The 13946-nt window shown below is 39.3% G+C and overlaps 1 protein-coding gene across 1 annotated transcript; it reads right to left on the bottom strand.

Moving 5' to 3' along the window:
• Nucleotides 1–4425: 4425 nt before the first annotated feature.
• LOC147847516 (nodulation receptor kinase-like) lies at nucleotides 4426–8020 on the bottom strand. The gene is made up of 2 exons (XM_087339090.1): nucleotides 7284–8020; nucleotides 4426–4927 (listed from the first exon to the last, which is right to left on the bottom strand). The coding sequence occupies exons 1-2, from the start codon at nucleotides 7997–7999 to the stop codon at nucleotides 4426–4428; spliced, it is 1218 nt and encodes a 405-aa protein (XP_087195216.1). The 5' UTR covers nucleotides 8000–8020.
• Between the last annotated feature and the right edge of the window lie 5926 nt (nucleotides 8021–13946).

The raw sequence follows: 13946 nt of genomic DNA, 5'->3' as shown, positions 1-13946 counted from the left end.
TAATGAACCTCTCTAGCAGGAAGTTTTCCTCGCTAGAAGACTATGTCCACCATGCTAGAACCCAAATCCAAAAATCGGGTCTAGAAGGGGACAATTGGTTAATAGCTTGTTTTGTCAATGGCATCCCCAATTCGGACTATCACTGGATAGTGCACGATAAGGATCCAAAATCCTTCGAAGAGGCCGTTGAGATAGTTCTTCGCTATCAACGCACTTCGAAGAAGGACCATAACAAACCCAACGAAGCGCCCGGGACTAAGCAGTCGCAATTCGTTGGGAAACGCAAGACACCCAATGAATTCATGGATCGCGATTATAAGCGACAACATCCTTTTTGCGTATTCTGCAAAAAGAAGGGTCATACAAAAGAGCAATGTCGTAAGCTCCAACGAAAAGAGCACGACGCCAAACCTAAAGCTATAGACCATAAAGGTCAGATTCCTAATGTCCTTCAGGTCTATACACATCATTTGAGTAATTGTCAATGTTCTTTCCCTCATTATGTATTGGGTCCCAATGATTTACTACGTGCAAACGGGTATATCAATGGATCTCCCGTACAATTTTTATTTGATTCGGGAAGCTCACACAATTTTGTGAATGATCGTTTGGTACAGATGTGGGGAATCCAACCCACCGTAAGTGATCACACCTACACGGTGCACTTGGCTGATGGAAGAGTACAACACATCAACGGGGCGATTCATTCTTTAGGAATTTCTATTGATACCTATATAGAGGAAGTAGACTTCCATGTAATGAATCTTAGTACCACCGATGTAATACTGGGTTATCCCTGGTTTTATAATAAAAGCTCTTCTTTATTTATTGATTGGGTTCGCCATTCCATTTCTTTTGTACTCAACGATTGTACGCATTTTATTCAATGTGTAACAAAACAATCCCTCTCGATTGTTTCCTCGTGTCCATCAATATCCGAGTTGTCTTGTTCTACGTTATTTTATTGTGTACTTGATCCGGACATTCACGTTTACAATATCGATAATGTCTCGGGTCAATTAACATATTTTGAACAAAAACAACTTGATGAAATCGTAAACGATTTTCGTGATGTTTTTCCGAGTGAACTACCCGATGGTTTACCTCCTAAACGTAATATAGACCATCGTATAGATATTGTACCTGGCATTGCACCCATTAGTATACCTCCGTATCGCCTAAGTCGATCTGAAGAGGATGAGGTAGCTAAGCAACTTAAGGACTATTTACGAATGGGTTATATACGTTATAGTAAATCTCCATGGGGTGCACCAGTTCTCTTGGTTAAAAAGAAAGAGGGCACATGGCGTATGTGTATTAATTACCGACGCTTGAATAAAGTGACGATCAAGAATTCGTACCCATTGCCCCGGGCTGACGATCTAATTGACCGTCTCCAGGGAGCTCGGTATTTTACGAAACTTGATCTCCGTACTGGCTACCATCAAATACAAATAAGTGAGGACGATGTTCCTAAAACAACATTTCGTACGCGCTACGGCCATTATGAGTTTTTGGTTATGCCTTTTGGTTTGACCAATGCTCCGGCTACATTTCAACAAGAAATGAATGACATTTTCCGAGAACAACTTGGAAAATTTGTCGTTATCTTCTTAGATGATATTTTAGTTTATAGCCGTACATTACAAGAACATGCTAGACATGTCCGCTTTGTTTTACAAATATTGCGTGACAAACAATTTTACGCGAAGATCTCAAAATGTGAGTTCTTCAAGAAATCAATTACTTATCTTGGACATCTCATAACCGAACGAGGAGTTGAAATTGATCCTTCTCGCATCGAGAAAATCAAGCTTTGGCCCACTCTTCGGAATATTCGAGAAGTTCGATCATTCCTTGGTTTTGTCGGATTTTTGCGAAAATCTCTTCGTAATTACTCACAATTGACGACGCCGTTTACTGATCTTCTAAAAGGTCAAACGTGTAAGTCTACAAAACCTATTGTGTGGAATGCTACACTAGACCTCGCCTTTAAGGAACTCAAGGACTTGGTATGCAAGGCTCCTTCACTTCTTTTACCCGATCCTTCAAAACCTTTTGAGGTTGAAACCGACGCAAGCGATTATGCTATAGGTGCTGTCTTGTATCAAGATGGTAAACCAATAGCATTCGAGAGTAAGAAACTTGATTCTGCTCAATGTCGGTATACCGTTCAAGAAAAGGAATTATTTGCGGTTATACATGCGCTCAAAACATGGCGCCATTATCTTTATGGAAATCGCTTTGTGGTAACTACGGACCACGAGTCCTTGAAATATTTTTGTGACCAACAAGACCTGAAAGGTCGTAAGGCACGATGGGATGATCTCATCCAGGACTTTGATTTTTCCATACGATATCGTAAAGGTTCCATGAATACTGTCGCTGATGCACTAAGTCGCATCCGTGAAGTTAACATGCTTAGCTTCACTGAAATAACATCAGATCTTTATGATCACCTTCGAGGAAAGTATCTTGATGACAATTATTTTGCAAAATACTGGGCAAGAGTCGAGTCTGGAACAGACACCACCACACCCTCGAAGGAATACTTCCACATTGCTAACGGTCTGCTCTACCGTAATGGGAAGGTTTGTGTTCCAGATTTGCCTGAGGTCAAAAAGAGAATTCTTTTTGAATGCCATGATGCACCCTCAGCAGGGCACCCTGGAATACATCGTACACTCGTTCTCATCTCCACTCAATTTTATTGGCCTAAGATGCGTCCTGACATACATAGCTATGTGACTAAATGTCACCAATGTCAGGTTAACAAAGCCGAGCGACTTAAAGCCGCAGGACTTTTACATCCATTGGACATTCCCAATAATAAGTGGGAAAGTATATCCATGGATTTTATTGTTAGCCTTCCTCGCACCCAAAAAGGTCATGATGCCATATGGGTTGTGGTTGATAGACTAACTAAAATGGCCAGATTTATTGCTACTAAAACCACGGTAACAGCTCCTGAATTGGCTTACCAATTCGTTGATGAGTTATTTCGTTTTTACGGGTTACCGATGGATATCGTGAGTGACCGAGATCCAAAGTTTACTAGTGACTTCTGGACGCAAGTCTTTAAGAAGTTAGAAACTACGTTGAGCATGAGCTCCACGGATCATCCTCAATCCGATGGACAGACAGAACGAGTAAATCAAATTATTGAGGACATGCTTCGAGCATACGTTGGTGCAAAACCAACAAAATGGGAACGTTACCTCCCAATTTTGGAGTTTGCTTATAACAGCTCCAAGCATACGTCGACGGGATATAGTCCTTTTATGTTGATGTATGGATTTCAGCCACGAGCCCCGATTGATGTTAATATACATCATGATGAGTTGCGAAGTACGCAAAACTTTCTTCGGGATATGCAAGATATGTTGCATATTGCACGGGATAATATAAAAACAGCTCAAGATAGAGCGCGTTTTTATGCCGATCATCACAGGCAACCTCGTGTATTCAGCCCTGGACAGAAGGTATTTTTACGTGTACCTCACAATTCTAAGACATTGTCTACGGGTAAGTGCGCTAAGTTAGCCCCACGGTTTTGTGGACCTTTTACAGTCCTCAAACGCATTGGATCATCAGCCTATCGTCTCGCTCTTCCCGATGGTGTTGGAATCCATCCAGTCTTTCATGTAAGTCGTCTAAAAGAACTTCTAGGTTCAGGCGACAATACAGTTACAACTGAAACTCTGGTTACTTCTGAAGATTTATCTTCTAAACCACATGTACCAGAAAGAATTCTCGATGTTAAAACAAAAAAATTACGTGCTAAGGAAATCCGAGAATTTAAAATAAAATGGATGGATAAATCAATCAAAGATGCCACATGGGAACGCGAAACGACTCTAAGAACTAACTTCCCTAACTTTCCATTGCAAGAGTGCAATGTTTTAAAGAGGGGGAGTATGTTACGGGCATGACCATATAATATCCCGTGGTGAGCATTGTCGTAGTATTCTATACACGTGGATAAGTGTGAGGGTTAAACAAAGAGTCTAAAGAAGGGGAGGATTACTTTTAATCCTCGGGATTGAGACAACCCATGAGGCCAAGTGTGAACATGGCTGGGGGCCTTGAGAATTACTATAAATAAGAGGCCTAGCTACCCTCATTTGGGGCATGCATTGACTACGTCGAGACTCTGTCCGTGAGTGGAACGACTCTTGTAGCAAGCGCGCTATCGTCCAAGTACGACTCGACGCCAAGGCGGTGGTATGGGACGCCGATCGAGGCTCGAGTCCGTCTCGATCCCTTCGCTCGGGGGTGGTCGGGTGGATCGGCACCCTTCTTTCTCTCTTTTCTCTCTATTCTTTCTAGATCTATCATTGATATATCCTTATTTTATGCTTACTTTAGTACCTAATCTCTAATAAACGTTATGGCAAGCATTCTTCGCTTAGCTATTTATACATACTAGATAAGGAAGCACATACCATCGTCAGATGAGGTGGAGACAACCATGGGGTTGTCAAAGACTTGCATGACTTCAAGTGCGGCGAGAAAAGGGAGATATGTGGCGGACGGGGAAGGTGTGAGGGTGATAAGGACATAGTCGACGTAAGGGCCAAATGCACTAGGTGTGAAAATCGAGTACCAATTGTAGCGTCCCAAATTCAAGTCGAACACATCAACGTTCTTGACGTTAGGTACTCCATTCAAACTAACATCAAAGACACGACCGGTTGTGACTTGAGGATCTAGTTCCACAAAGAACAAGTTGATGTAGTAATGGTGGGTTCCGGGAATACTGAAGTTGTACATGAGCCCATCTGTCGTGGTGGCCATCACATTTGATTGCATCACCACCATGGGCACATCGTCCGGCATGTTAGACACGTCTACCGTGTTGCTCGTCACGTTCGTGGGGCCGATTGTTGATGTGAACCAGAACCTATCCAAACTATCGGTTGGGAATCTACAATGTTGAACCATGTTATTTTGATTAGTCTGAATGTGCAAACTAATTGGTGACACACATATCACATTGAAAGGCCCACTTCCACTTTCACATTTGTTTGTAGTATCCTTGCTTGAAAATATTTGTTTTGTTGGTTTTCGCTTGAATTTCTTGTCGGCCACAAGCAATAATATGGGGTAATATATGAATAAATAAATAATATGCATAACGAGTGCATTTGAATCACCATATTTTTTCTTGTTGCACCAAAAAACGTGATCCAGTTGTTTGTGAAAATTATCGCCTAAACATATTCACAATATGACTTCTTAATATACTTTTCTTCCTACGCAAAGGAGACAAAAGTTTACAACAAAATGTTTTGTGATGCAGTTGGACTTGAATTTGTTGGTCAATCGTTTACAATAAAATCAATAACGTCCTAAGTTGACTTTTTAACAATCTCAATGAACTCTAAAGAATTGTATAATAATATGCATGTATCCAATAATATCATTATATAAAATATATAGTGCTGTCACACTATTAATGTGTATGCAAGTTATGAATCCTAAGTTGTCCATGAGAGAAATGATCAAGTCTTATCTCTTTTGTTATTTTATAACTCAAAATATGTTATTTGACCAATTCATGCATATTTGATAATTATCTAAGTTCTAGATCTAATCTTTGGGTCTATGATGCACTACTTAATGATGTGACTTTGTTGGGCTATTGGTATGTCTTATCATGGAAAGGGGCCTTGCATTGACACACAATGCCAAAACAATCTTGTTGTAACTTGTTTCAAGAGACAAATGGAACATTGAGCAAAGAATTCTTCATCAAACTTGCATATTCCATATGATCATCATATGTTGATCCATATTTTTTCATTACACTAGTCGTTTCAAAATATAGGCTTTAACATTTTGGCAAATGTTGCCTATCCAAAAATATATCAAAAGACTTGTTAATTTCTTATCCATTTGGAGGCTAATTGAGAAAAATCTTCATATAAAGTGAATTGACTCTCCACACTGGAACTTGGAAGCCCATGTTTTGTTGTGTGTGAACATTAATGCACACAAACTTTACCAAACAAATGTTTTAATACTTTGACATAATCGAGTGAATCTAGTGAGGGTAGTGTTTTGCGCTATATTTGTCTTAAAAAAGGCAAAGTTTTGGACTGGTGTAGAGGATCTTTTACTATGAAGTGAGAGGTAATTCAACATGTACAGCTAGAGAAAGGCCTACTTAAGTACACAAAACAATCATTTTCTAATACATTTATTGACAATGCCTTTGTGCATGGTACAAAACCTTTTTAAATTGTGATGTCCACAACAAAAACAATGTCAAAATATTATGCGTACCAAAAAATGTAATTTTCATAAAACATTGCTTTCTTTTGACTCTAACAATACATCCAAAACAAGTATATATCCCGAGTGTCTTGTGAAGCATCTTTCTCATTTGTCAAGAGAGACAAAAATGGTAAAAAAGGCATAAGCAAATTGGTGGCTATAGTTGGTGCAATGAGGGTGTAATATCCTTAAAATTTTAAACCCATCTTTGCACGAAACAATTGTGTGAACTATTTTCTAGGGCTTCTTTTTATCGCCTCTCCCACTCTAGATGATTTGTCGATGTTGAAATCACTAGATTATTCACTTTTATAATGTTAAAGCTCTATATAACATTGATAACTCTTCAAATGGAGGTTTGTAGTTCTATGATATTATCCATGGTACCTAGAAAACTCTTATTTTTGAAATTTCTAACAATGAATTTGAAATATCTTAAAAGCCGCCGAGAGAGATTAAACAATTATCTTACCTTATCGAGAGAAAAAATCACCCTATCTACTTTTACATGAGGGATTTTCTAAATTTGTTTATGTTGACAAATTACTAAACTCTTACTACATGTTTTTCAGATTTCTGCCCCCTAATTTTGATTAGTTATTTTATATTGCAACTTCCTAGCAAAGAGTAAAGGAGAATACTAAAGTTTCCACTTCTTGTACAACTATGCAAAGTTTTTAGAATATGAGCGGTTGCAATTATGCCATGGTATCGACACTAATCCTCAAGACGGAACTAGCTAATAAATAGTTTCAAGTGTGGCGATGCAATAGCATTCACAAGACATATTTGTGTCTAGGGAACACTAACTACACAGAAACAACCATGCACAAGTTTGGGTTCGCATGACCATAAGCTCCTTTAAGATGTGTGTAATGTGTATTGCCCAACCAACAATATGTATGACATGTATCATGCGGATAGAGTAGGTGACATAACTTCTTTCACAACTACAGCTTGTGCTTTGTGCTTTAGCTTTTGTATGCAATGCCTTGTTTATTTACCTGATAATCGGCGGGCTATTATCCGCGGCACCCAAGTCGTATCGGGACATGGCCCGTAGGGCGCTGTTAGAGCTGTTCAAGACCTTGATGGCGTTCAATTTGTCGACTAGAGGCCGCAATTCGATGCTATTCACAAATGGGGCATCGCTCACATCAGACTCCGCCGAGAAGCACAGATTCACCGAGGTGCTCCCATTGAGAGCTTGCACGTAGAACTCCTCCACGGACGCAGTCCTTTGCGGGAGCGAGACATCGATCTGCGGCCCGACGTAGCTGTCAATGATGATATGGAAACTGAGGACCCCAGGGACACGCGTCGAGGCCGATGCGAGGTTCGTGCCGCACCACAAGAAAACACGGATCAAGTAGTACTTGTTGCCTTGGGCAGGGAGGGAGTAGCAGAGCTTGGAAGGGCTAGGGGATCCGGCTAATGCTGGAGGGGGTTTGAAGTATCGGAATGACTGGTATTGTTTCTGATCGGCGAAATCGGCCGACGGGGGACCGAGGGTGGAGGTGGTCGACCAATCCGCAAGTTGTGGCCATAGGATGGTGTCCGGGGTCCATACGATCCCGGTTGTTGGGTCAGTGTAATTAGCAGTCTCCGCGGATCCGACATCGATGCTGAGGAATCCGGGAGGGGATTGTGCGGATGCGAGCCAAGCGGTGAAGCTAGAGACAATGAGAAGGACGAGGATTAGGGGAGAGTATGGAGCCATGAGGACAAAAATCAGAGTCTTAAGACTCAAGAGTATTAGTATATATGACACACACATAAAAGAGTGTTTGATTTTCTTTTGTTTAGTTCCGCATTGACTTTGTGCAATCATTTTGTGAACAAGTTTCGTAAAGAAATGTTGCTCGCACATCTCTTGGAAAAATATTTGTTATTGTCATCACAGTGTAGCGACAAAAAAGAAGAACTTGCTCTTGAGTGTAGCAATTCCCTTAGTGTAGCTCAAGAACCATCCATGTTTTCTTGCTCGAATTTCTCCTTTGAATGTTCATAACCGTAAATGCCACTTTTTCGGTGGTATCGCGCATATTGAATACTTATCATACCTCTAACAGTAGCATTTGACTCTTTGTAAATGTGTTAAATAATATACGTACACTTAGGACCTCAAGAAACGTGGCATCGTTACCACAATGCTCCCAAAACATCAAGTTTTATGTGTACAAAAAATTTCATTCACTGTTGACTGCGAATGTAAGCATCATGTGATAATAACTACATTTTGCTAGGAATTACTAACTCAAAGCCATATTGTCTTCCTACATCTAACCCTCATTTTGCATGATGATTTCTATTATGCAAATTTATGATGAGTTATAGATTGGGTGGGTGCATATATTATGTGTGTCTAATTTATGTAAAGCAATGTGAAATGTTATGTAAAACTATAAAATCGATCACATTACACATGACCTCCAAGTTCAAAGGCAAACTATGTCATAGAGAATAGAGCTTTACAGTTGTGGTTTATATGTGCCTTGATATTGTCAAACTTACCAAATGGTATATGAAGGTCAAAAGTGCCTTTATGCAACACATGAAATACTCTTTGATTTAGCCCCCCACAAATAATGCCTACATTTGGAGCACATCTTGCAAAATGCATGGTACAAATCCTAGGTTGACCCCTTTTGTTTATAACAAGAAATATTGTTCTAGGTCAAAGTCTAAAATATATTAGTACCCAATTAATTTTAAATTTAATAGTCTTGGTAATGTAATTTAGCAGCACACCTATTTCGAAGCCCTTATGTATAAGCACATGTGTAGATTTTAGATGGTACATAAACACTACAAGCTTGTTTCTAATTCTACTAGAACTCAACTGATTTGCTGCTATAGTTTTTTTTTTTTAAAGATTTTCTTCAATAGTATTAAGAACAAAACGCTCAAAGGCTACAACTTGAACCTAGCAACCAAGAAGGTTACAACTTTCTTTATACATTGATATAAAATACGAGGATGTTTACATTTGTTTACATTGATTTGCTGCTATACATAGTTGATAGACAAGGAGTATGAAACTCATAAAATGATATTGTTTATAATAATCGTAGCATCTCAAGTTGTTGTATATAATTGACATTGCTTATTTTACCCATCATTGTCTCCCATAGTATAACTGTAAAGAAACACAAAAACAATTAATTGCACTAGTAACTTTAATGTTTTATTTAGGGAAAAGTACCAGGATATCCCTGGAAGTTCCAAATTTACCAAACTCCCCCTATGTCCAAAAATTTACACTTTATAAAGTAATTATACAGTCAAATCTACAAGCCCTATTTACCAAAGATTTGAGTGTATAATTACTTTATAAAGTGTAAATTTTTGGACATAGGGGTAGTTTGGTAAATTTGGAACTTCTAGGGGCATTCTGGTAAATATACGAACTTCCAGGGGTATCCTGGTACTTTTCCCTTTTATTTATATCAAATATACATCCCTTGTTAGCAAACTTTTATATAATATACATACTTCTTGCTTTGTCTCTCCTATATTTCCATACCAAGTTCTAATAGAAATAAATGTGACGCTTAATAGTTAAATTGAGATTTGCAATGATGGTTAACAAAAGAAGAAGTGATTTAATTTTTTGGCAATGACATTGTGTTATGTTATTAATGCAATGACAGTGAATGTACTCCTTTACGCCAAGAGTAATGCTTAAAAGTTTTGGCACTTCCATAGGACTGCTCAAATTTTCAGAATATCATTAAATTGCAAAGCCATGAACTTCGATATTCATACATGGGCGCCAAAAATACTAGCAAACATTCTAGCAATTATATAGATCGTAAGATATAGATGCAACTTGCAAGTGAAGGAAAAAGAGTTCAAAACATACAATTTATTAATATGACACTTGCTTCATGATGCCTCTATAAATTCCTTGGAGAATGGGAATATTTGAGAATGCCCATGTAACGCAACTTTGGATAAACTATAAGGAGGCTCAGTCTCCATACAACCATAAAGACATTATCTCAAAGAGAATTCGAAGAAATGAAAGTCAATAATAGGTTGTTGACTAAATATCCAAATGGATCATAATGCCAAAAATCCATCCAATTGAAGGTGGGTTGCCACAAAGTGATCAAGTTGACATTTTTTAGGTAGCCTAAATAATAACAATGTAAATGATATGTACATATATTGCTTATACATGACATGGTATGCCCTTGTATTCACACCTAGGATTATTGCATAATCATTATCAATTTGTAGAACTCAAGAGATTATCCTTGGGACTATTAAATTCTCATATCAAACAAATGTTATTTCATACCATAGTAACCAGAGATGTTTTCTTTGAGCTAGTATTTACTAAGATGATTTTATATTAGATAATAGCGCTCTTTCTACTTGTTAGTTGCACATGATACTCTTTACCATGCCCTAAGACAGTTGTGCAAAGTGGTTCTAAAACCATATTCTAAGGACCAAGATTAAATGATCCAATTGAAAGTATGACGTATTTTTATTACATGTTGTAATATGTTAGATGAAGAATATGATAAGGACCTGCAAGGTAAGATGTGTACAACAAACAACACAGATATGCAACAAAGAGAAGGAAGGTAGAAGATAGGCACAGGTTAAGCTTCAATGGAAGTTCTCTCTTATGCTCTTATCTGTAACTCTTTTCACTCCAAGACCTTTACAATGTTAGCTTTGAGCTTATGTACTCAAGCCCTAACTAGAGAATGTGTTCACACGAACGATAAAAAATGGAAGGAGTTGGCCGTTTATGCTAACAAACTCCCCTGTAAAAGGTCTACTGTTTCCTATGTATATAAATAATTGGGGTTATCTCCCCCGTGAACCTAGATTACAAATCTAATCTATAGTTACAAGTATACACACAAGACTATCGGCACTCGGTCGAACCAACAAAGGTAAGGTCGGTGTCTAGCCTAATTTGACTGATCTTTTGGATTGTATGTTGTCTGGGTCGGCATGTCTGAGTCAGTTTGATTGACTTGTTCAGATCAATTTACCTCCGCGTTGACTCGTTTGCTCAAATGGACTCATGTGATTCCGACTCTTGGTCTTTAGTCGATCTGCTTCCCGCTTGTGCTAGCTCCCGAGCTCCTCACTGGATCTTCGGTGTGTCTTTGGATTTGCTTGTATGTCGATCGTTTTCTCTCTAGTCAACATCCTTGCTCAATGTTGCATCTTCATCCGTATTCTGAGTCTTTGGATTTTGCCTTCTTGGTTTGCCCAACCGGGTCGGTCTTCATCTTCCCTTTTGTTGTCGTTCATTTAGCTTCTTTCTACTCAATCGCTTGTTGTAGTTGCACCATTGTCCTCAGTGTTCTGAAGCGTTGATCTAGGAGTAGCTTCTCAAGCAATCAGTGATATTCGCCTCGGTGTCGATCTTCTGGACTTCAAGCTTCTTCTCCATTACGAGCTCTCATATATGATGAAACCGCACCTCAATTCATTTTTGCAAATACCTCATTAAGAAATTCTTCTACTCCTTGGTGTGATGCAGTGGATAAAACTTTAACTGATACAACCACTCCATTTTCCAAAATGCCCTTATATACAATGCCAAAACCACCTTTACCAAGGATTTTTTTGAAATTGTTGGTCGCAATTCAAACGTCTTCAAAACTAAAGCTTTGTGCAACATTTGTAGCTTCAAGTACTCTTCTATGGCTAACAGCTATACAAAATATGCAGGAAATATGATCTCACTTATAAGCATTAGATTAAAGTTAAATTAAATTCCAAATCATTATGGATTTGTGATATTGTAAATTGACCCTATGATCCTATAAATTATGAAACCTTTCATGATGGAATGACAAGAACTCTGAATTGATATTCATATTTGTTGAGCGATCAAGCTCAACATGATCCGTATTGGCTGAATAAGACAAGAGCTGAATCGGTGTCCAAATTTGAGTGTAACCGGTAGGCCGTTAGAGGTCTACAATCCTAGCCTAGTATGTAGGCATATTCTTAGGAGTTAGTGTCGAGCATTGAAGTACTTGTCAGTCCTTCAAGGACTTGTATAAAAATGCTCACAGAGCACATTATATGTATAGAGTTTTTAGAGTATTTTGATATAGAGATATTTTGTCTTGCTCGTTGTCTCTCTCTCTCTCTCTCACTCACCTACTCTTTGTATTCCATTCTTTGTGCTTTCTGTTGCTATCTTGCCGAGCTGGTTGAGGTTTGTTTAGCTTTCGCATATTCATCTTTACATGGTATTGGAGTGTGAGGGTTGAACATCCTTTGCTGCTGACAAGAGCTCAAGAACACAAAGTTACCAAGACCTAACACCCGGTAATGTAAAAGAATAGTGTATGCGGAAGTGTAACAGACACAACCGTGTAACAGAAAGAGAAGGTTTAATGGAGAGCTTGAACACAACACAACGTATGCAGGAGAGAGAGAGAATGAGAGAGAGAGAGAGTGTGTGTGAGCAGAACACAAGAACTTAGATTCAAAAATAACTCTCTGTCACTCTATACAAGATGCACTCAATCACCGCTTTTTATACAAGTCCTTACGGACAGACAAAAGTACTATCAAAGTACTGACACGTACTTCAATGCTCATTAATGAGCTTCCTACACTAACTCCCAAAATTATTCCTTACGAGGAATAACGCTCTAACGGCCTCTCGTTTTATGCACCGTTACGGCCTTTGTGCGTATGGTTTTACACACCCAGTCTACGCACTAGGTTACGCGCCCGTTTACGCACCCAACGTTGAGCTTGTATCTCAACAGGTAAGAACAAACAAGCAGAGAAATGAACTGAGATATGGGAAGCTCGCTTCCAACGGAGAAGCTCGATAGGAGAAACTAAGCATCTTGTTCATACAAGATGCACCAGTATCTGCTAGGGCATGGGTATTGGAGTTATGTCGAAGGAGTAAATGATTTAGCATCGGATTCGACACACAAGGATTTTCCGGCTTGGGAATAGTCGGCAAGTAGAGTTCTCTACTGCTTCACATCCAATGTTAGTGATTAGTTACTGAGCTACATCCGGGACACTAAGACGTCAAAGGAGTCTTGGGGAAATCTAAAGAAAATATTCGCCGCAAGCACCACGGCCTGAAAGCTACAACTATGACAGGAGCTGAGCAACGTCTGACAAAGAGACATGTCGGTGGATGATTACACCTCCCGGACCAAAGACATCTGCGACTCTCTCACATCCATCAACGTGTATGTTGAGGAGGAAAAAATGGTGCAGGTCTATCTCGGTGGGTTGGCATCTAAGTTTGGACCATTCCAGATGGTGTTCTGCACGAGAGAGAGTATGTTGTCATTCTTCGAGTTGCAATCAATGCTTCTCGTTGAAGAGAACCACATAGGTGCGTCGACGAGCACATACACCAATAATAAGATGTTGTACACGAAGGAGGATAGACCCCATGGTCGTGTGGACGAGGCAGGTTATCACGCAATGGAGGCGGCCGATAGGAACAAAACTGAAGGCATAATCGAAATGCCTACAACAATTCCGGACCCTCCGGAAACAGGGGGAGTCAAATCGGCGTCGGAAACTACAAGCAAAGGCCGAAATGGAATGTTGGTACTGTGGCAAGAAAGACCACCGGGAGAGCAAGTGTTGGAAGAAATGTACGGGTTCGGAAAAGTCCGGATATGGCAAAGTCGGACACG

The sequence above is a fragment of the Azolla caroliniana genome, unplaced genomic scaffold, assembly GCF_043228905.1.
Source record: "Azolla caroliniana isolate FFs.n. ecotype wild unplaced genomic scaffold, voAzoCaro1.0.p SCAF_912, whole genome shotgun sequence".
NCBI classification, from domain to species: domain Eukaryota; kingdom Viridiplantae; phylum Streptophyta; class Polypodiopsida; order Salviniales; family Salviniaceae; genus Azolla; species Azolla caroliniana.
The sequence above is the reverse complement of the archived record's forward strand: the minus strand, read 5'-3'. Positions and strand labels throughout refer to the sequence as shown.

Bases quoted from the DNA above. Each gene is read 5' to 3' on its own strand.
- LOC147847516 (XM_087339090.1), bottom strand. From the start codon at position 7,999: ATGGCTCCATACTCTCCCCTAATCCTCGTCCTTCTCATTGTCTCTAGC. The intron at 4,928-7,283 runs GTAAATAAACAA...TCAACATTGTAG, and splicing joins AATAGCCCGCCGATTATCAG to ATTCCCAACCGATAGTTTGG.